General features: G+C 36.2%; 1 protein-coding gene across 2 annotated transcripts in view; it reads left to right on the forward strand.

Moving 5' to 3' along the window:
• Positions 1 to 24,443, forward strand: part of Swap70 (switching B cell complex subunit SWAP70) — a 72,018-nt gene that overhangs the window by 14,520 nt on the left and 33,055 nt on the right. Inside the window, exons 2-3 of one of the 2 annotated variants that reach the window (XM_015477616.2) lie at positions 4,292 to 4,432; positions 22,310 to 22,483. In XM_015477616.2, coding sequence (XP_015333102.1) covers positions 4,292 to 4,432; positions 22,310 to 22,483 — 315 coding nt within the window. The remainder of the gene's footprint in view (positions 1 to 4,291; positions 4,433 to 22,309; positions 22,484 to 24,443) is intronic. The other variant, XM_048788317.1, reaches the window with a different exon arrangement.

The following is a 24,443-nucleotide window of genomic DNA, read 5'->3' on the forward strand; positions in this document are numbered from 1 at the left end:
TAGTTTTTTTTTTTTTTTTTTTGGCTGGGTGGGGTGGGGGTGGTTTACTGGGGATTGAACTCAGGGGCACTGGACCACGGAGCCACATTCCTAGCCCCATTTTGTATTTTATTTAGAGACAGGGTCTCACTGAGTTGCGTAGCACCTTGCTTTTGCTGAGTCTGGCTTTGAAATCATGATCCTTCTGCCTCAGCCTCCCAAGAGGCATGCACCACCTTGCCCAATGTGCGTGTAGTTCTTTAACACAGGATTTAACTTGGCTCTGCTGAAGAGTACCAGTCATCTTTTTGGGTGCTGGGAAAGCAACGGATGGAACTGGGGTAGCCCCAGCCCCTCCAGCAATTTGGACATAATGTGCTTGCCTATTCAGAGTCATGTTTGTGTGGGTTGGGGCTGTTTTTCCAGAGAACTAAGGTAGCACAGCATGGAAAGGATACCAGAGTGAGAAAATTGCATCTAATCCCAGTTTTACAACTCATAAACTCTGATGGTGTGAGTCTACTCTAAAAAGCACAGGTTGCAGGTATAAGCTTATGGAACTTATTCATTTAAATTCTGGCCATCAAAATTTTGGTTTCTTTGTACTTTTTTTTTTTTTTTAATTTAAAAAACCTGAGATTCTGTCTAGGCTTATAAATATCTGGTAAAAAGTTTTAAAGATAACACACTAATTTTGTTTCTCTTTTTATCTCATTCAATTTGTTATTTTGTTTAAAGACTACTTCCTTTTTCTAGGCCTACTGATAAAAGCTATAACAAAGCTGGACTACTCATCTTAATTATAGTGCTCTGCATTTCTCCTGAATTGAGTTTGGGTTGACAGTTAAAGGTTGAGCTTTTTTTCCTCCAAATTTTGGACATAGCCCAACTCCTCATTTTATAGTGAGCATATAGAGCATATGTGGTGGTCCATAGTTGTGCCAGGACAGGATTTCAGGTCTTTTCCTCTAGGGTGCTTGTTACTATATGTGCTGCCTCCCCACAGATTGCAAGTAAATGTGATTAAGAAAATTATAACTGAATTCAGCCATCCTTGTATTTAGCAAGAATACTGTTTAATTGCCCAGTGCTGAAGTCTAGAGTTCAAATTTGAATCTTCTTTAGTGGGATCATTGAATCAAATTAATCACCTCCAGCTACAGAGAGCCTTGCTATTGACTTTGGAGAACTGAAAGCATTACATTCCTTATTACTAGAGAGTGTGGATTAGGGATTGTAAAACCTAAGTTCTGATCTCAGCTCTGCTCATTAACTGTAGTCAAGAAAAATATATTTAACTCTTCGAGCTAGTACTCTCTATTTAAGAGAACTGTGACAACATGGCATCCAAGGGTCCTGCCAGGACTTTAGTTGGAGCATCTGTGAAGCCCAAAGGCAGAGGACAGGGTAATTATGGAGAAATTGTTGTTTTCTTTTTGTTTCCTGAGAACTTTGCCTTAAACAACTACTTTTCTCATTTTATCCCCCTTTCTGGTCAGTTGCCTCTATTCCTGTCCAAAAGCTATCCTTACAGCCCTAGATTACATCTCTCTTCTATTTCTCTCAAACTCATGTGTTGCCCTTAGATCTCACTTATCCATTAATTATGGCACATTGTTGTGGATTATGCCTTCCTTTTATACTTTGTCTTTAGGGAGTAAGTTATTGTAGAAGAATAGACTGTGAAGATACATAGATTTGGCTATGTGATCCTTGGCAGGCTGATTAAAAATATATATGTTCAGTTTTTTAAAAATCTATTTATTTTTAGTACTGCGAATGAACCCAGAGGCATTTAACCACTGAGCCAAATCCCCAGCCCAAATTGTTCTGAGAGAGGGTCTGTCTAAATTACTTAGGGCCTTGCTAAATTGTTGAGGCTGACTTTGAACTTGAGATCCTGCTGCTTCAGCCTCCTGAGCATCTGGGATTACAGGTATGCACCACTGTACCTGGTTAGTTTTTTTTTTTTTAAATAGGTAGTACTTTTTTGGAGGTGGGGGGCTATGCTGGAGATTAGGTCAGGGTCTTGTTCATGCTGAACACTGGACTATACCCCCAGCCTAGGTAGAGCATTCTTTAATATGTAATTTTTTTGAATAAGATGGGGAGATGCAGTGAAAAGTTGTCTTTACCTCTGGTTTCCCATCAATTAAGGCCTTCTCCTTGCAGTTAAGTTTCTTTCTTTCTTTCTTTCTTTTTTTTTTTTATAACTCCTTCCACAATTTACTTTTCCTCCTTTTTCTTTACACAAAAGATGGCATACTATATATTCTCATAATTAATCTTGGGGATCTTTTCATATCAGTACATAGCCAGCTTCCTTATGGTTTTTAATGTTTTATGAATGTAACATAGATTAGCCAGTGGTTGGGAATTTTTACTTAGTAAAGTCCCAGATGATTTTATAATTTGAATGACCTTTTATCTTCAGCTGAGAAATATGCTCTTCATTTCTCTGAAACTTATATTTCCAATAGTACTTTACAATTTTTAAGCACTTTACATTCTTGAAATTGATCTCCACAAAACCTCTTAGGGGCAGGTAATTACCAGAGAGGTTTTACTAGGTAAATAGAGAGGGAAAAAAATATGTACCTTTTTAGGATTTTGTTGACTGTGGTGCAAGATTCTTCATTAAAATCCTTACGGTGCTCTTTTCATGTGTTCTACTGGCAAACACAACCTGCTTTGTAGGGACTGAGAAAAGTCTTCATTACTACATTTATAATAAGTGGTAAATTTACTTCCTTTACTTTATTTACTTCCTTAAAACCAGTAGAGCATGTAGAAAAGGATGTGCACCTAAACGAAGCTTTGAGAAACAAAACCAATTTAGAAAAAAGGTATTCAAATGTTCTTTTTATAGATTAAAATTTTTAATCTTTAAAAATTGCACTGAAATATGTATATGCAGAAAAGAATGACTTGCTTCATGGAATTGAAAGTGTTTACTGAGATGAATGTGGCTTCTTAAGTAGTTAAATATGTAATACTGAGAAAAATAGGGTATATTTTAATCTGGGATTTGACATGGGATTTGACATCTAGGAAATTTCTCGGTTAAAGACATTGTAGCCTTACATATGTAATTTGACCTGTTTAGAATGTACAAATGAAATGGAAGGGACTTAAGTTTTGTTTTTAAATTTTCATTAAGTAGAATTTCATGAGATAGCTCAAACTGTTAATCCTACTGCCTGAACGTTGAAGTATGCACTTAGGTTATTGCAAGACCAGTAGTAGTCTTATGATTTTTGCTGTAGAAAGCAAATGTTCTACAAAGTGTTTTTCAACCAGTTTAGTGGCTTCAGAGATTTTTATTAAAACATATTAATTGTACATATTAAAGGGGTTTGGTGTGATATTTGCATACATGCATACAGAATGAACTGATCAAATCCAGCTGCCTTTTTTTCCTCACCCTTTTCCCCTGCTCTATCTCTAGTAATCACCATACCTGAGATATTTTTCTATTTCTAAACCACACTCTTGATTTCTTTCTTTTATATTTGTGTTCTTTTGTGCTTTTGCTGAAACTTGGCCTAGAGACATAGAATTTTAGAGATATTTGGACACTTAACAGATTACAAGTTAGTATTTGGTATATTTGTATATTAATTGTTCTTTCTGTTGAATATATGAACAAACTGAAGCCCAGAGAAGTTGTGATTTGTCCAGCTCAGCTTCCTTATTCAGAACACCTGACTATATCTGCCCAGTATCCAATTCCTTCTCTAAATAAACTCTATTTGACTTATGCTGATCTACATAATTTTGAACACCATTTACCTCCTCCCTTTCTTTTTAATGTTTATAAAAGACAATAAGGAGAATTGTATTCATAGACCTTGCATGGAGCCTGGCTAATATAGGAATGTAAAATAGACTTGCTTGAGGTAAACCAAAACTGGGGAGGAATGAGAGAGATTCATGTGTAGTAAGTTGGGGGCTAGCAGCTGAGCAGTACTTACCTTGAATTTGCTGCTTTATTCTTTCTCTTTTTGGTACTGAGAATTGAACCCAGGGGACACTGAGCCACATCCTTAGCCCCCTTTAAAAAAAAAATGTTCTATTTTGGTTGCTTAGGGCTTTGCTAAATTGCTGAGGCTGGCCTTGAATTTTCGGTCCTCCTGCCTCAGTCATTCCTGAGTTGCTGGGATTACAAGTGTATGCCATTGTGCCTGGCTTGCTGGTATATTCTTGGTCTTTCTCTGCCTAGGGCAGGGAACTGTGTGTTGTGTTCATACAATGGAGGTGTCACATAGTGATTTAGTGGGTGCTTTTAAACTACTATTTTTTTTTCCCTTAGGTCCTTTCCCATAACTTGTGCACAGTTCTGAAGGTTCCACATGATCCTGTTGCCCTTGAGGAGCACTTCAGGGATGATGATGAAGGGCCTGTCTCCAACCAGGGTTACATGCCATATTTAAACAAGTTCATTTTGGAAAAGGTAACATTCTTAACCTTTTCTTGCTTTCACTTGTGTTTGATGTACCAAGTGGGTTCCAGAGCCCCTTTTTGGTGAGTTCAATATATAATATACATATTATACAATAAACTTTTCATCCCAGCTATTTCAGGGTACCACCTGAATGTGTCCTCTGGGTTATATTCTAAGTAGGATGCTATAAAAAACCTATCATGGGGGCTGGGGTTGTGGCTCAGTGGTAGAGCGCTTGCCTAGCATGCGTGAAGCATTGGGTTCGATTCTTAGCACCACATATAAATAAATAAAATAAAGGTCCATCAACATCTTAAAAAAAAAAAAAAAACTATCATGTTTTTGGAAGCCATATATAATCTATTGATATTTGCTGCCATGTTCAATTTTTCCTTTGGATTTGATCATTAATAATTTATACATAAAAGTGTTGAAAAAAATTTTTTTGATACTGGAGTTGAATCCAGGGCACTTAACCACGGAGCCATATTCCCAGCCTTTTATAAATTTCAAGATAGGGTCTTGTTGAGTTGCGTAAGGCCTTGCTAAATTGCTGAGGCTGGCATTGAACATGTGATCCTCCTGCCTCAGCCTCTTGGGTCACTGGAATTACAGATGTGTGCCACTGTGTCTGGCCTCTCATTTTTGATTCCATGACATACCATGTTCTAAGTTCTTCAGAGATATCTTTATGGGATCACATCCTGTCCCTCTCTCCCTCCTAATCTAGACATTTCCCAAAACCTAGTTCAGCTCTGAGTTCTTTCTCCTTTACTCTCTTCTTAGAAAGTGCTTTTATTCTGATGCCTTGTGAAAGTATTGCATTTTTTAAAACTTTAAATGAAATGTATTTTTTAACTGATATGTAAAAACAAAAATTGTACATATTTCTGGGATATCATGTGATGTTTCCTTATGTGTATATATTATATGATGTTTAAATTGGGGTAAAATCATCTTTCCAATATTTATCACTTCCTTATAGTAAAAACTTCACAATCCCTTCTTACAGCTTTTAGAAATATACAGTGCATTATCATTATCTCTAGTCACCCTACTGTATAATAGCGCACCAGAACTTCTTACTCCTGACTTTAACTTAGTACCTGTTGATAACTTTTTCCCTATCCTTCTCTCCCAAGTGTTGAATTTAATGCATGAAAAGAGTAAAATAATGTAAACTGATGGTACATTTAAATACTTTTAAAAATTGGTGATTGAAATGTTGTGAAAGTACGTTTACTATGAAATAAATACATAATGCAGAAATATATAGAATAAAAAGTGAATTAAAAAAATCTTTCCAGTCATTCTCCAGGAATAACCATTCTTAACAGTTTGGTGAATATCTTTGTAGAGCTTTTTAAAATTACATGCAAGCTGGTTATGGTGGTATATGCCTATAATCCCAGCAGCTCTGGAGGCTAAGACAGGAGGATCGCAAGTTTAAGGCCAGCCTCAGCAACCTAGCAAGGCCCTAAGAAATTTAGCCATACCCTGTCTCAAAAAATAAAATAAAATAAAATAAAATAAAAAGGGCTGGGGATATTGCTCGGTATTAAATGCGCCTTGGGTTCAATCCCTGGTACAAAAATAAAAAAAAAAATAAAAAAAAATAAAAAGGGTTGAAGATGTATGTAGCTCAGTGGTAGAGCACCCTGGGTTCAATCTTCAGTATCATTAAAGATATAGATAGGTAGATGGATAAATAAATCAAGCAAGCAAGCTGAGTTTGGTAGTGCATGCCTCTAATCTCTGCAGCTGGGGAGGCTGAGGCAGAAAGGTCACAAATTTCAAGCCAGCTTTGGCTATTTATTGATTGATTTGTTTTTGGTATTGGGGTTGAACCCAGGGGCACTTAGCCACTGAATCACATCCCCAGCCCATTTTTATTTTGAAACAGGGTTTTGCTAAGTTGCTCTGGGACTCGCTAAATTGCTGAGGCTGGCCTTGAACTTGTGATTCTCCTGCCGTAGTCTCCAGTTGCTGCAATTTACAGATGTGAGCCACTATGCCTGGCTATATGTGATGTTTTGTTTTCTATATCAAGAATCATATGTGCGGTTCTGCAATGTATCTTTTTTACTGAACAATACATTAGTGTCATTGTCATCTCCATATTATGTACATTTAGTTTAGCTATGACAGTAATATTCATATCAAAAGTTAGGGAATTCTTAGTTTTATCTGCTTATTACACTAAGTATGAACTTTTTTGATATACATCAAAAATGCCTTTCAAAGAGTGACAACATTTTTAAATTAAAAATAAAATATATTTTATTTTTATTTTTTAAAAATATTTTTTAGTTGTTGATGGACCTTTGTTTTATTTATTTGTATGTGGTGCTGAGAATTGAACCCAGTGCCTCACGTATGCTAGGCAAGCACGCTACCACTGAGCCACAACCCCAGCCCCAAAATAATAAAATATATTTTAAAGACTCCATTTTCCTATCACCTAAATACCACAACTATTTATATATTTTTTGTGACTTCAGATTTTTATTTATATATAAATTTAAAAGTAATTTAGTGTCCTTTTACAATAGCAAAATATAGTAATTACCATTTATTGTAATAGGTTAGTAACATGGAAAAGGTCAAAATGTTGGTCAGGATTTTTTTTTTAAATGCCTTTATTTTTATGTGGTGCTGAGGATTGAACCTAGGGCCCTGCATGTGAATCTACCACTAAGCCAAGACCCCAGCCCCAGGATTCTTTTTTATATATATATTTTTTAGTTGTAGATGGAATCTATACCTTTAATTAATCAATCAGTCAATCAGTTAATTAATTAATTAATTTTTATGTGGTGCTGAGGATGGAACCCAGTGCCTTACTTATGGGAGGCAAGCACTCTACCACTCAGCCATAACTCTAGCCCCAGGATTCTTTTTAAAAATCACAAGAGGCTGCATCATATTTTTCAGAAATTTTGAAATAAAGTAATCAAAATTACAGTGTGTTCATTTGCAGAGTACTTTTTTGTATCTATATCTATTATCCATCAGCCCCACAGTACAATTTCCTGATCTTTCTTGGTGTGTATATGTATATGTGTGTATATATATATGTGTGTGTGTATATATATATATCTGTGTATGTATACATGTGTATCTGTGTATGTATACATGTTGTATATGTTGTGTATGTGCTTTCCTCCCTGATTTTTTTTTTATTCAACAAATAAAACCATATATATTTATAGTGTATTACATGTTTTGAAGTAGTATATACTGCAGAATGGTGAAATCAGAGTAACGTGTATTATCTCATACTTACCATTTTATAGTCAAAATACTTAGAATCTACTCTTAGCAGTTTTTCAAGTGTGTAGTATATTGTTATTAACTACAGTTACCATGTTGTACAGTCATGTTTAGTTAGGAAGAAAACAAACCACATGATAATGAAATGGAAGATTTACTCAAAACTAGAAAACTCATATATTTTATGATTCCATTTATATAAAAGGTCCCAAATAGGCAAATATATAGAGATGAAAAATAGACTATAGATTGCCAGGGACTGTTGGGGGGTGTTGAAATGATGAGTGACTACTAATGGCTTGGAGTTTCTTTGGGGGAATGATGAAAATGTTCTAGATAGTGATAATGGTTGTAAAGCCTTGTGGATATATAGTCAAATTGTGTGCTTTAACAGGGTAAATTTTATGAGCCCTTTTAAAGTGTTTAAAAGATTTAATCAACGTGTTGGTTTCTGAACATCTGAAGCATCTTCACAGTAAGATGCTATGCTATTTTCTGGAGGTTTTTTTGTTTTTGTTTTTTTTGCTGCTCTATTTTGTTCGTTGATTAGTTGTTCTGTAGTAAAAAGTAAATACGTCTTCAGCAAATATTTGATGACCTTCTGTGTGCATGCATTTAATCTTAAAAATTACAGACAGTAGAATTGTGTCTTATTAAAATATTTAGAACATACAGGGAAATTCTCAGAAATCTGGAAATTGTTTTGATTTTTAGTGCCAGAATATGTGTGATGTGGAACGGGTCATTGGAGAGGATATTCACTGGTTTAATATCTTGAAGTGCTATACCTTAGTACTGCATTTTGTTCCCATGATGAAATATTTTTTAAACCTCTTCAACTCTAAGTTTTAAAATGTTTGTTGTTTAAGTATTTGGATATTTTAAAGTTTTGTAACTGGAAGAGACAAAAGTCCAAAATGAACCACTTAATTTGGAGAAAAACTTATTCACGGAGCGAGTGAGGATGTGATGAACAGTGAGTCCTTGTTTGTTACTGTTTAGCCACCTGGAGTGGAAATTCGCCAGCCCTGCAATCCAAGTAAGACAGCCAAGGTTTCCATGGTGTGGGTTTAAATTGTGCAAAGATTAGTGCCTTGTTTTGAAATTTGGTTGGGGAGGAAAAAAACACCAATAGTGACTGAAGAATGTTAACACAAAGCTTATAGATTGCCATTAGTTACGCAAAGAAAATAGGAAGTATTGATTAGACATTTGCAAGGTGTGCTTTCATATGTACTGCCTCATTTGATCCTCATATTAATCCTGTGAGGTAGAACTGGAATTATCTCTATTTAATGCAGGAGGAAATATAGCCTAAGATGGCCTAGCTAATAAGGATTAAATAAGTTTTGGAACTAAACCATTTATTTTTTCCACTAGCATCCCTTTAACTGTACTCTTGAAGGATCAATAACTCCCTTTCAGAATTATGTTTCTTAGTTATTTGGTTATGCAGGAAAATATTAGTTGAAGACAGGGGTGGAGTTACTTAAAAAAAAGTCTGACAGCAGGCTGTTTTCTCTCTTGAAGGTGGCCCACTGCATGCTGGGTCATACTTCACTTAAACCCTTTATACTTTTTCTGGAAAAAAAAAATTCTTATAATCTCAAACTATTGCAGCATCCATCCAGTTCTCTTAGAGTCTTTCAAGTGTTTTAGGATGATTCTTTTCTCTTAGTGTGTGGTATTCTTTAGTCTCCATTTGGTTAGTTTGTCTCCAGGTTATTTTAGAGGTCTTTTGCTTTCTCCTGAGAGTATTATTTTGAAGGGGTTGGGACTAACATACAATTTTGTTGAAACTCACTTTAATAAAAGGTAATTTTTATATTTGGCTTCTGTGTTTACTTCCTGATAATCATTCCCGTTGTTCTTCACATTGATTGAATTTATTTTTAGTTTTTCTGAAACTTACATGATTAACTTGTCTGTTGTTCTTTTATCAAATATTTTGCCTTCCCTGCATGCTATCTTTGCTAAATTCCTTCTTTAGCAAGAGAGTGGAATTTCACGAACATCTAGGAAGAAACTTTAGTGAATTTTTCTTCTTCTACTTCTTTTTTTTTTTTTTCAAAATGACACCATACCTGGATTATCAGATGGTGAATAATTGAAGAAATTGGTATATTAATACTTTTTTCTTTTTAGTCCAAGGAACTACATAGAAAACTAGTTCTGCTTCAGCATGTTTAAGAGGCAGTCTAATTCTTTCATGAGATTTAATGGCTGATTAAGCTTGCTGGTCCAAATCATTGTCAGTTCTTTTCCCTGACTCTATAGAGCAAGACTTGGTCTTTGCTATGTGATTAAAACCGGTAATTCATTGGCAACATACCAACTTCAACTTGGAGACTCTGATTCTTTCCAACAGAATTTTTTTTTTTATTGTTTTGTTTTTTGGAACATGCATACAAGAGAAAAACAGAACATTCGGCTTAATGTCATCTCCTTTAAGACTAGAAGTTTCTGCAGTGTGTTTTTCTAGTCTAGTCTAGACTTTTATGCTCTTTTCCCCCTTTGGTGTGTGAACTTTATTAGCATGCTTGGTGCTCGTGTGGCAGTTAGGTCTTGCATAACATGTGGGTTCAGGTTTCTTTTGCTGGTTAAATAGCTGTGCCTTCAGCTCTCAGAGTACTTCCACTGTGTGCCTGATAGCCATCACTGAATATGAAGTGGTAATGCTCTTAACTATGCAAACCCATATTTTTGTATGTTCTTTCTGCTTTGTAGTCTGTATTATTTTTTCTTTCATTGTTGTTTGAAAGTCATATAGTCTTTTTTTTTTTTTTGAGACTGGGCCTTGATAGGTTACTCAGGCTGGCCTTGAACTCATGATCCTCTTGCCTTAGCCTCCTGAATAGCTAGATTACAGACATGCTGTAAATCATATGGTTTTAATTTGGCACATTGACCAAGTTGTACTCTACATTTTCATTGTATTTGTGAATCAACAGAGAACTCTACACTTCTGAGCAAATAAAGGGGATTCATGCTGAGAACTATGGGTTACTATGCTGCTGTGAATACTTTGATCAACACTGTAAATGTCAGAGTGCTATAAAGAAATATTGTTTTAAAAAAAGCTTTATTGACATATAATTCATATACTGTATAATTTACCTATTTGACACATGCAATTTAGTGGTTTTAGTTTAGTTACTATTTTGTGTGACCTATTAATTACCACAGTCTATTTTGGAATATTTTCACTATTCCTTCCCCCTAAAATTCCATACTCATTAGCAGTCACACTCCCCTTCTTACAACCCCCTTCTTACAGCAATAGCACCGTCTGTTTTCTATCTATGGATTTGCATATTTTGGACATTTAATGTTAATGGAGTCATATAATATGGAGCCTTTTGTTTCTAGCTTCTTAGCACATTTTTCAAGGTTTATCCATGTTGTAACATGTAATAGTGCTTCATTCCTTTTTATAGCCAAATAATATTCTGTTCTGGATTCACCACATTTTGTTAACACACTCACCAATGGATAGGCATTTGAGTTGTTTACTTCAGTGCAACAGCATTGACCTTTCTCTGTTCCTCATATACCCAGACTCTTTCTGCCTCAGAGCCTTCAGATATGCTGCTTCCTTTGCTGTAAGACTTCCTCCACCCTTAAGATGCAGTCACTTCTTGTCCATCCTCTGATATTTGTGTGCTTGTCACTTCCTCAGGGAGGTTTCCTAAGGTGGCACCCCACCCTTTCCAGAGCTAATAACAATCTCATGATGTGTTCTCACAGCATCCTATCCTTTTCCTTCTGAGGACTAAGAATTTTCAGCATATAGGTGCTACGCTGTTGCTGTGATGTTTGGGGTTGGATTCTGCTTACAGTGTGGTGTGTAAGTCCTGTGATGGTGAGGGCTGATTCACTGTTGTCCAGTCTTAACACAATGACTGGCACTTGGTGAACAGATGAGCAAATGAACCTGCATACAGTGCAGAAAGGATGCAATGTGAATAAAATATGGCCTTCTATTTTAAAGAATTCATGATTTTGTGTGAACTACAGTAAATCTAGAACTTGGTCTCAGAAGAGAGTTGGAGGTTAGAATTGTATGTGTGGCTGTAAGAGTCTTCCCCTTTTGCCTTCTCCATTTTTTTGGTTTTTGTACTTTTGCTCTGGTTTAAGTGGTTTATGAAACTAATATTTTTCCATTGAGATATAATTGACATAACATAAAATTTACTGTTTTATTAGTTTGTTTTTTGCAGTGCTGGGGACCAACCAGGGCCTTGTGCGTGCTAGGCAAGTACTTTACCTCTGAGCTATATCCCCAGCTCAGACCTACCATTTCACGCCCAAAACTTACCCATTTTAAGGTGTATAATTCAATAATTTTAGTACATCATTGTGTTATACAGTCATCATCTCTAATTCTCTAATCCCCCAAAGAAATCCAATATCTATAAGTAGTCAGTCTCATTCTGCCTTTCCCCAGCCTCCTAGCAACCATTAATCTACTTTCTGACTCCCTGTTGCTTGTTCAGAATATTTCTTATTAATCGTATAAAGTGTAGCCTTTTGTGTCTGGCTTTTTTAACATAACATAATATTTTCAAGGTTTATCCATGTTGTATCATGTGTCAGTACTTTTTTTATGGCTGAATAATATTCCATTGTGTTGACATACCACATTTGTTCACCCATTTACTGTTTATACACATCTTCTTTCTTGTTTTTTTTTTCTTCTTCCTCTTTTTTTTTTTTTTTAATAACTGCCACTATCCTAGTAGATATAAAAACTTGCTATCCTTTTTTTTTTTTTGTACTGGGGATTGAACTCAGGGTCATTCAACCACTGAGCCACATCCCCAGCCCTATTTTGTATTTTATTTAGAGATAGGGTCTCACGGAGTTGCTTAGCACCTCGCTTTGCTGAGGCTGGCTTTGATCACTCGATCCCCCTGTCTCAGCTTTCCGAGCCCTGGGATTATAGATGTGCGCCACTGCACCCAGCAAAAATTTACTATTCTTGAGCCTTTTAAAAATTGGTAAAAAATAAGTGATGACCTTATGTAAACAATCCCTTGCACTTTTTTTTTTTTCACATTCCTGAAACAATCCCTAAGCATCTAGCCCTTTGACATTTCCGTTCAATAGCTGAGTGCAGAGTACTAACAGAAAAATTCTGGCTCATGACTCTGCTCTATTTTTACCTAAATAATCCTTATGTACCCTTCATAAGTAAGCATAATTTGCATTTAGCCTCCATCCCCATCATCTGAATTATATTCCAGAGCACCCTGTACTCTTCTTGATTGTAGCATTGCACATAACTGTATTCCTCATCACATCAGATTCCTAGTGACTAGAAGCTCTGTAAAGTGGGGACTCTGTCTTATTTGATGTGGGACTCTCATATTATATATGCTGACTGACTTGTAGTAGACAGCTAATAAATATTTGCATATTATCAGATGTATAGTAAAAGAGAGGACCTAAAATAAAGGTCTTGAGCTGCAGTTCAGCTCAAAGAGATTTTTTTTTCCACATATACATATTTTTTAGTTGTAATTGGACACAATAGCTTTATTTATTTATTTATTTATTTATTTATTTATTTATTTATTTATTTTTATGTGGTGCTGAGGATCGAACCCAATGCTTTGTATGTGCTAGGTGAGTGCTCTGCTGCTGAGCCACAACCCCAGCCCCAAAGACAGATATTGATACAGACTTGACTACATGAACAGCAAAGATGATTTATTCTTTTCCCTTTCCTACACATATAGTTGCCTTCTATGTGCACTCTGATCAGCATATTGCTTTTTCTCTATTTTATCTTTTCCTTCCAGAATATCATATAATTTAATAATAATCAAATACTTGGTAGCAGTTTAAAAAATTAGCTCATCATATATGTTCCTTTATCTTAGAGCATTGAACATCACTATTTGTTTTACCATATGGTGTATGAAATCCTGCAGACCCCAAATGGAATTTCATTACTTTGTTTGGTGTAATCCCTCATGTGAAAGCACTTGAATGCTAATTCTTTATGTACTATTTAATGTTGAAAAGTAATGGATTTTGTACTTAAAAAAATTGTGATAGGGACCAGGGGAGGGAGGAAGAGAGGGAAATGGGGCATACTGGAGAATGATATTGGCCTAGTTTTATTGTTATATTTTGTGCATGTATGAACCCTACTATTATGAATAATTATGATGCACCAATAAATATATGGAAAGAATTGTGTTTAGGGGCTGGGATTGTGGCTCAGTGGTGGAGTGCTCACTTCGCACGGGCGGGACCCAGGTTCGATCCTCAGCACCATATAAAAATAAAGGCATTGTGTTGTGTCCATCTATACCTAAAAAAAATAAATATTTTTTTTAAAAAAGAATTGTGTTTGAAAATGCATAACATAAATTTACTCTTTTAACAGTTTTAAGGACATATGTGGTATTTTAAATTATATGCATATTGCTGTAGAGAGATTTCTAGAACTTTTTCTTCTTTTTTTAAAATATTTTTTTAGTTGTTGATGGACCTTTATTTTATTTGCTAATTTATATGTAGTGCTAGGAATTGAACCCAGTGCCTCACAGGTATGAGGCAAGCACTCTACCACTGAGCTTCAACTCCAGCCCCTAAAGCTTTTTTCTCCTTGAAGGCCTCCAACTCTATTGGATAATGCCCCTTTTCCTTCTTCCCCAGACCCTGGCAACCACTATTCTTCTCTCGGTTTTTACTTTAGTTAGATATCTCATAAGTGAAATCATGCATTATTTAACTTTTATGATTGGCTTATTTCACTTAGCATAATATTCTTAAGGATCATCTGTGTTGTAGCAAATGACAGAATTTCCTTTTTTTTAAGGTCAAATAATATTCTATTGGCTATTTATGTATCTATATATCTACATATATATCACATTTCTCTGTTCATCTTTCTGATGGATATTTAGGTTGCTTCCATATATTGGGTAATGCAAATAATGGTGCAGTGAACGTGGTGTGCAAATCTCTTCAAGGTCTTCTTTTCAGTTTTTTTTTAAATATTTTTTTGCTGTAGATGGATACAATATCTTTATTTATTTAAAAAATATTTATTTTTTAGTTGTAGTTGGACACAATACCTTTATTTTATTTATTTATATGTGGTGCTGAGGATCGAACCCAGGGTCTCCCATGTGCGAGGGGAGCGCTCTACCGCTGAGCCACAACCCAGCCCTCATTGTACTTTAATTTGCATTTTCCTGATGATAAATGTGTTGAGCATCTTTTCATATGCTTGTTGAAAATTTGTTTATATTCTGTAGAGACATGTCTATTCAGATCCTTTGTTCATTTTTATTTTTATTTTTCTTCTTTGTCCATTTTTAAATTGATTTTATTGATGTTGTTGAGTTGTAGGAGTTCTTGGTATATTCTAGATGTTAACTTCTTCTTTTTTCTTGGTATTGGGGATTGAACCCACGGGTGCTCTACCACAAACTACATCCCCAGTCCTTTTTATTTTTTATTTTGAGATACGGTCTCGATAAGTGTCTGAAAGTCTCACAAAGTTGCTGCGGCTGGCTTTGAACTGACCTTCCTGCCTCCGCCTCCTGAATTGCTGGTATTACAGGTTTTAAAAAACTGCATCCAGCTTAGATATTACTCTCTTATCCAATATATGGTTTTCAAAAATATTTTATTCCACTCTGTAGGTTGCCTTTTCACTCTGTTGATTATTTCCTTTGTGGTACAGAAGTTTTTAAGCGTGTTGTAGTTCCATTTCTGTTTTTGATTTTGTTGCTTGTTTTTTTTTTTTAATATATCACATCCAAGAATGTCATTGCCAATTCAGTGTCATCAAGCATTCAAATCCCTGTGTTTTCTCCTAGGAGATTTAGGTCTGAGATTTAGGTCTTTAATAAATTCAGAGTTAATTTTTGTAAGTGATGTTAAGTAAGGATCTATCTTCATTTACTGTCAATATGAATATAAAGTTTTCTTGGTACTATGTGTTGAAGACTCTTATCTTTTCCCTGTTGTGTATTCTTGGCAACCTTGTTGAAGATCATTTGATCATATGCATGATGGTTTATTTCTGGGTTCTTTATTCTGTTCCACTGGTCTATATATCTGTCTTTTTTGTCAGTACTATGCTGTTTTGATTACTATAGCTTTGTAATATGTCTTGAAGTCAGGAGGTATGTGGCTTCCAGTTTTGATTTCTTCCCCCCCCAAGATTTTTTTTTGGCTATTTTGGGGTGCCTTAAGATTCCATATGAATTTCAGATGTTTTTGTTTCTGCAAACAGTGTATTGGGGTTTTGATAGGGATTGCATTGAATCTATAGATTGCTTAAGTTGTGTGATCATCTTAACAGTATTAAGTCTTCCAACAACGTGGGTTGTCTTTACATTTATTTGTATCTCCTAAACTTTCTTTCAGCAGCATTTTGTAGTATTCATTGTATAGGTCTTTTCCCCTTCTTGGTTAATTTAATTCCTGAGCATTTTATTCTTTTTGATGCTATTGTAACTGATATTTTCTTTTTAAAAATCTGTTCTTTTTGGATATGCTTGACAGTAGAGTGTATTTCAACATATTTTACATATATGGAGTATAATTTCCCATTCTTGAGGTTATACATGATATGGTTGTATATTCACTGGTTGTATCTTCACATATGAACATAAGAAAGTTATGTCTGATTCATTCTGTCTTTCCTGTTCCCATCCCCCATCCTTCCCTCATTCCCCTCCTTTGTCTAATCCAATGAATTTCTATCCCCCCACCCTACTTATTATGTTAGCCTCCACACATCAGAGAGAACTGGCCTTTGTTTTTTTTTGGGGGGGGATTGGCTTGTTTGACTTAGCATGATAGTCTACAGTTTCATCTATTTATCAGCAAATGCCATAATTTTATTCTTCTTTATGGCTGAGTAATATTCCATTGTGTGTATATACCACATTTTTTATCCAGTCATCTGTTGTAGGGCATTTAGGTTGCTTCCATAATGTAGCTATTGTGAATTGAGCTGCTATAAATATTAATATGGCAATGTCATTATGTATGCTGATTTTAAGTCCTTTGGATATATGTTGAAGAGTGGGATAATTGGGTCAAATTGTGGTTCCATTCCAGGTTTTCTAAGAAATCTCCATATTGCTTTCCAGAATGGTTGTACTAGTTTGTGGTACTACCAGGAATGTATGAGTGTAACTTTTCCCCCAACATCGTTGCCAATATTTATTGTTACTTGTATTCTTGATAATTTCCATTCTGACTGGAGTGAGAGGAAATCTCAGTGAAGTTTTAATTTGCATTTCTCTAATTGCTAGAGTTGTTGAACATTTTTTCATATATTTGTTGACTGATTGTATTTCTTCTTATGTGAAGTGTCTCTGTTCAGTAACTGATACTTTCTTATTTTTGTTTTGGGTTTATTCATTGTAAGTATATAGAAATGTAACGGATTTGGGGGGGTTGATTTTTGTGTCCTGCAACTTTGCTAAATTCATTTATTCTAGTGGTGTTTGTGTGGAACTTTAGGGGTTACTACATATAAGATCGTGTCATACACAAAAAGGTAATTTTACTTCTTCCTTTCCAGTTTGTATGATTCTTACTTCTTTAAGTGTGTAATTGCTCTGGTTAGAACTTCCAGTACTGTGTTGAGAAGTGGCAAGAGTGGGCACCCTTGCCTTATTCCTTGAGGAACTTTATAAGGAAAGGCTTTTGTTTTTTCACCATCAAGTATGAAGGTTGCTGTGGACTTTTCTTATATGAATTGATATTGTACTTTTTATAGTACTAGGGATTGAACCCAGGGGCACTTTATCACTGAACTGCATGCACCCCATCTCTTTTTATTTTTTATTTTGAGATAGGGTCTTGTTAAATTGCTGAGGTTGTCCTTTTGCTTCAGCTACCTGAGTTGCTGGGATTACAGGTGTGTGCCACTGTGCCTGGCAATATTGTACTTTTTTAAAAGTGTAAATTCCATCATTTAATATACCTTTGAACAAGAATAAACCAAAGTAGTCGATTAGGCTTTAGAGAAGAAATGAGCCAGACAGCTTATTAAAAATAAGTAAGATATAGTGAACTTGGTTCAAAAAGCTACTATTCTTTTTTAGGCAATCTAACATATGGAGAATATAATTGGTTTCCGGCCCCAATTGCAGTCTGGAGGTAACTAGTGATCTCAGAATTGCAAAATCGTGGTCTTTTTTTAAGAGAGAGAGAGAAAGAGAGACAGAGAATTTTTTTTTTTAACATTTATTTTTTAGTTTTCGGCGGACACAACATCTTTGTTTGTATGTGGTGCTGAGGATCGAACCCGGGCCATATGCATGCCAGGCGAGCATGCTACCAATTGAGCCACATCCCCAGCCCATAGTGGTCTTTTTTAAACTCCCTTTTCCTATGACCTCTCTGTGGCATTGGGCACTATTAATAAAATTTTTTTCTTAACTATTTTCTCACAGTTTTCATTGTTTCTTGTTTTCTACCACTTTGATTCTTTCATTATAATTACTCTTCCCCCTCTCCCTTTGTAAAAATGGAACTTCAGGTGTACCTTGAAGTTCTATTTTTTTTTTAAATTTTAGTTGTAGTTGGACACAATACCTTTTTATTTTGTTTTTATGTGGTGCTGAGGATTGAACCCAGGGCTTTGCCTGTGCTAGATGAGCCCTCTACCGCTGAGCCACAACTCCAGCCGCTGAAGTTCCATTTTTGACCTCATTTCTTTTCTTGCCTTATGTTCTCTTTCAGTGATCTCATTGGCAGTTGTGACTTCAGTCATTTTCATTTTGCATTTGATTCATAAATCTGCCTCTCTTATAGGTTGCATGTCACTTCTCTGGTTGTCTTTGGATACCTGTGTCTAAATGTCTTGGCAGAACTTCAGGATGTCCATAACTGAACACTTTCCCTTTCCCTCTCCCCTTGTTGTTGTTGTTTGCAGTGCTGGAGTTTGAACCCAGTACCTTGCACATACCAGGCAAGTACTGTACCATTGAGTTACATCCCCAGCCCTCTCCTTTGTTTTGTCAAGACACTGATCTGGTCCCCAAATCTTATCTGTTTTATATTCATCCCTTCTATCCATTTTTACCAAGATCTTACTCTAGTTGGGGTCGTTAATTCCTTTTGCCTGGTAGTTTTGCAGTAATTTTCTGATCTTTTTGTTTTTTTCCTCTTTATATGGTTGTTTACCTACAGAAACCCACCTAGTGTAATTTTGTCTGTATAATTTTCCTAAAACATAGAACTAATTGTTGCTCTTTACTCAAAAATCTTTGCTGATTTCCTCCTGTGTTAATAAAGTCAATTCCAAAGCATAGCATACATCTGCCTTTAGCTTATTCCTGCAGCCTTGTCAACCCAACTTGGCTACTCACCATTCCCTATACCCAGGTGGCACCTGTTGCCTTTGTGCCTTGGCTCATAGCTTTTCTTCTCCTGCCCTTTAGAACCATCTCTATATCTTAAAGTTCACTTTAAATATCATCTTTTCTACAAAGTACTAACCTGGGCTGCCTATGAACTGCTTGTTTTCTGTTCTAAAACCCTTAAACTGGTGTTTTTGTACAGGCTGTTTGTTAGAATTATTAAATCCTTCATGATTTGGTCTTTCTTTGCTTTTGCAGCCACTTTTCTAGCTCCTCCCTTTTGGGAATTCTATGATTCACCACATATTCCACATAGAATCACTTCTTGTTCCTCAGAGCAAGATATGCTTTCATGAACATGTCATTTCCCCTGTGTGGCATATCTTCCACTTAGTGTTTTCACGGTGTGGGTGGAGCTGGTGGAAGTGGCCTTTGATACTAGTTCTGCATAGGTGTCCTCTATGACATAGATGGTCTCCATCTATTGAGTTTAGCCAGCAGTTTGAAAAAAAACTGGCATTTGAGCTTTTGTTGAAACTCTGGTTTTGACATTTACTAGCCATGTGAACCTGATAAAAAGTACTCAGATTTTCCAAACTTGTATTTCCTGATTTGTGAAATAGGGATGATATTTACCTTTAGCAGCAGCAATTACTGTTGCCCTTGCTGCTTTCCCTCTATCGAGTCAGTTGTGTGTGATGTAGGCATGGAAAATAGTGCCACAGAGATGAGGTTCTGAAGGCAAAACAAAAGGAGATCTTCCTACTCCTGCAGGGTGGGGGTGGGGGGACTGGTTTGCCAACCAGAAATTCTAGTTAGAGATCAAAAGAAGCTTCTCCCTGCAGCCAGCTAGTGATTTCTTCCCTACAGAGTACACAGCACTTTTTATTCATCTCTCTCTAAAAATGAAAAGCTCATGTCCTGCCGGCCATTCCTGCCTCCTCAAGGACATCTTTCATATTGTCCCCAAATATGGCTTTGAAAATGAGGATTGTGGGTCCACCCGCTCCATCAGTAGAAAGTTGAATGATCAGGCTCTTTATGACCCAGTCTTCATCTACCTCTCTAGCTTCACCTTTCATTATGTTCCATGTAGTGGACATTTGCCGTTTTGGGTCTTTCTAGCATTTAAAAGTTTTTCTTATGTTTGGGAAATCCAGTAGGGTCTTGGTGGGAAACAGAACCTGTTTCACATTGAGAGCTGAAAAGTTTAGATCATCATTTTTCCTGCTTCTTGGCAGCCAGAGCACAGGAATGTGGCCCAGGCTTAGTGGAGACCCACTGCAGAGAGTGGCAAGAGAATCAAGAAGGGCGTGACAACCCCTGTGGACAATGGTGGTATCCTCACCTCTCTCCCAGACTCTTCTGTGACTGTTTTTGGATATAGTTCTGGTTCCCTACCCTGCCTTGGTAGTAACCTGATATCAGCATCTCCATTTTCCAGCTCTCATTTTGGATCTAAGAGGTTGCCCAATTGTTTTTCCAATAAATTTCTTTTCTATTTAAAGGAACTCAAGATGGTTTCTGTTCGCTGCATTTATAAGGAGCCTTTCTGATATCACCCTTCAGCATCAAGTGCACCCTTCACATTAAACTGACTATGGTCCTTCCAAACTAACCATAGTTGTCTTTACCTCTGGACTTTTTCACATTCTGTTTTACTACCTGGAATACCCTACATCCCATTTTTAATTTGTTGGACTTTTGAAGGACCTTTGGGACTCAGCTTTGTTGTCATAGCACTCATTCTGCAAATCTTCCCTTGAATCTTAAGATTGAATTAGTTCTTCTGTGTTCCCATGGAATTCTCTGTTTATCATAGTACTTGTTTTTATGTTCCTCGGAGACATGGACTAGTATTATGTTGGGTGTCTTTGCACTTTTCCTGGCAAATAATTGCTGAGATCCACGGCCGAGTCTGTATGGCCCCTGGCATTTTGCCAACAGTATTGATTGACAGGCGAGGCATTACTATCCGCCTCTGCCGCAACTTTTGAGTTCTCGCACTATTTTGGAGTTCTCATGGGGATTTCCGGGGATTCCCCGAGAGTTCCCATTGGTTGGGGAAGTGCAGGAGGAGGGATTTCCGGGAGAGATATTTCCGGCTGGGGGTTCCTGGACAAGCCTCCTGGCGTTAGGGAGGATTCCCCGGGAGCTGTGTGAAGTGTTTTCCTGCAGTTTAAAAATAAAGTTTGTGGGGCTGGGGATGTGGCTCAAGCGGTAGCGCGCTTGCCCGGTGTGCGTGCGGCCCGGGTTCGATCCTCAGCACCACGTACAAACAAAGATGTTGTGTCTGCCGAAAACTAAAAAATAAATATTAAAATTCTCTCTCTCTCTCTCTCTCTTTAAAAAAAAAATAAAATAAAATAAAATAAAGTTTGTTCCTGCTTCAGTGGCTCGTGATTTGTGCCCAGCCAGACTGCGGCAAATAATAATTGCTCTCTGAACTTTACTTGTTGAATAGTGAAAAAAATCTTTTGAGTCATACACTGTTACATTATACTTCATCTTTTACCTATGTTTTGTTTTGTTTTTGGTATTGGGTATTGAATTACTTCCACCCTTTTTATTTTTTATTTTGAGACAGGGTCTTGCTAAGTTGCTTTGGGCCTAGCTAAATTGCTGAGGCTGGCTTTGAACTTGTGATCCTCTTGCCTCAGCCTCCAAGCTGTTGGGATTAAAGTTGTGCACCACCACGCCCAGCTACATAAGTTTTCTTTAATAAACTGTGTACATTCTAAGAGCACATTCTAAGATCAAGTTCTTATTTCGTTGTATCCTTAATTTATAGCATAATATTTGGCTCATAGTAAATGCTGAGGGAATATTGATTGCTTAAATGAATGAGTGAAGAATGACAAGGCTATCTTTTTAGAGTTTCTAAAAGATGGACTCTTCTTTGACCATATAGGTATAGATGAGGTTTCTGATGTGGCTAACATGGAGTAATGACATTCTCAGCTCCTCCTTTTTATTAGGTTGCTAATCTATATAAAAGCTAATGTGTATTCATGAAAAAAAACCCAAACAATAACTGCCCAGTTAGTGATGTGGACAGACATTGCTTCAGTGTCAGGATAAACATAATGTTCTCAGTTGAACAATTGAAAGTGCATTACTTAGAGCAAATATGTGGGGTATGGCTGTTGGTTAGTTGAATTGATTAACATAGAATCCTGAAGTAGGCTTTTCCTTCTATTTTACTTGGCTTATATAACCCTTATTTTGAACTGTTTCATTGGAGTTTTTTCTCATTCCTTTTTAGGTCCAAGATAACTTTGACAAGATTGAATTCAATAGAATGTGTTGGACCCTCTGTGTAAAAAAAAACCTCACAAAGAGCCCTCTGCTTATTACAGAAGAAGATGCATTTAAAGTATGGGTTATTTTCAACTTTTTATCTGAGGACAAGTATCCATTAATTATTGTTCCTGAAGAGGTAAGGTGTGGCTTTGGGGAATTTTTACATGGCCATCTTAGCATTGATTAGATCTGACTTGGAAGTATTTGTGTTGATTTAATGTAGATATGGAAGGAGAACCTTGACTAGTGTTTTTAGAGTAGAGGTAAAACAGCTTGTCTCCAGAAAAGCCCCAAACTTAAGTGATTTGAGGGTATGTAAAACCTCTGGAGATTTGTAGAGAGGATGGAATTTTTCCTGTTTAAAATGCCATCCTTGCGTCCAAAGTCTTGTTCAGTATAAGTGACAACGTAATTTTCTGTCTACTTCCATATTGGCAAAACCATAACACCTGGCTGAGTGATGCTGTGTGGGTAAGAGGATCCATAATGTTGTTTTCACGGTTGTTTTATAAGTAAATACTATTCTTTCTTTGTTTTTTTAAAATATTTTTTATAGTAGATGGGCACAATACTTTTATTTTATTTTTATGTGATGCTGAGGATCGAACCCGAGTGCCTCAGATGTGCTGGGCAAGTGCTCTACCAACTGACCTATAACCCCAGCCAATAAATACTGTTCTTGTTTTAAAGTCTAAGAGTATGACTTTTTACAGTACTTTTCAAAGTAAATGAAAAAGGACATCTGCTTGTTTTGTTCTGGGTTATTTTTCTTGAACTCTTAGAAAATAGGAAAAATAGAAGTATTGTATCTGTGCTACCTTACCACCCCAAAATTGATACATGTAATTCACGCTCATTGCGGTGGTAGATTTGTGGAAGACTAATAATGTGCAAAATTAAAATCAGCTAGTCCTCTCATTTTAAAAAAGTCATCTGTAATCACTTGACCCTACAAAAATTACTCTTGTGTCTTAATTTCCCTATTCATGAAATAAGGTTAATAATAGTGTTTGTGCTAAGGGTTGTGAGATTCTGCATTTAAGGATTTAGCTCAGTGCCCAGCATGTAATGTGAACTCATTAAGTGTGTTGACTCCTCTGAGTACATTTTTTGCTTACTAGCTTACTTATTTCCTTAAAATAAATTTCTAGCAGAATAATTCTAAATCCTAAGAAATGAACATTTTTAAGGCATCACATGAACAAGAGAAAATTGCCCTCCAGAAAGACTATATGTACCAATTTATACATCTCACAGAAGTGGTTGAGAATGCCCATTTTTACCCATTCAGGCTAGGTTAGCCTCTATTTTTTTCCCCCCCTTTGGTCTTGGGGATTGAACCCAGGGCCTCATGCATGCTAGGCCATCACTTTACCACTGACCTGCATCTGTAGCCCTAATTTCTGACTTTTATAATTCATGTTCATGTTAAGAAAATAATTGAAATCTTAAAAGTTTGCACTGTCATATTTTTATTTAAATCAGTAAACCTTTCCTGACTGCCAACAATAAGTGAGGCACCAACGAGAATACAAAGTAGTAATGGTTACTGCTTATCTTCAAGGAATTTACAGTCTACTGAGGAGAATAATAAGTCAAATGTAATGTAAAGCAAAAACAGACTGCCCTTTAGAAAAGCAAATGTGGTGCAAATGTACCAAAGGGAAAACTTTATTCCATCTTGGGGGAATTAAGGGATCAGGGAAGTCTTTTTTAAAAAGAGGCAATATAATGTAGTGGTTAAAAACAATATTTTAAACTCTTTTAGTCATGGGCCATACATTAAGTATTTGAGGCTTTGTGGGCTTTTAAACCCATACCAGACGTGCTCAGCTCTGCTGTTGTAGCATGAAAGTGTCACAGTTGGTGCATGGCTGTCTCTTGATAAAACTGTCATTTATTGAGTTAAAATTGGAATTTCATGGGGCTGAGGTTGTGGCTCAGTTGTAGAGCACTTGCCTAGCAAGTGTGAGGCACTAGGTTCAATCCTCAGCACCGCATATATATAAATTAAAAAAAAAAGATCCATCAACAACTAATAAAAATATTTTTTAAAAAATTGGATATTACCAAAAGTTCTCTATAGGTTTAATGCA

This window comes from Marmota marmota, unplaced genomic scaffold (genome assembly GCF_001458135.2).
Source record: "Marmota marmota marmota unplaced genomic scaffold, marMar, whole genome shotgun sequence".
Lineage (NCBI taxonomy): Eukaryota > Metazoa > Chordata > Mammalia > Rodentia > Sciuridae > Marmota > Marmota marmota.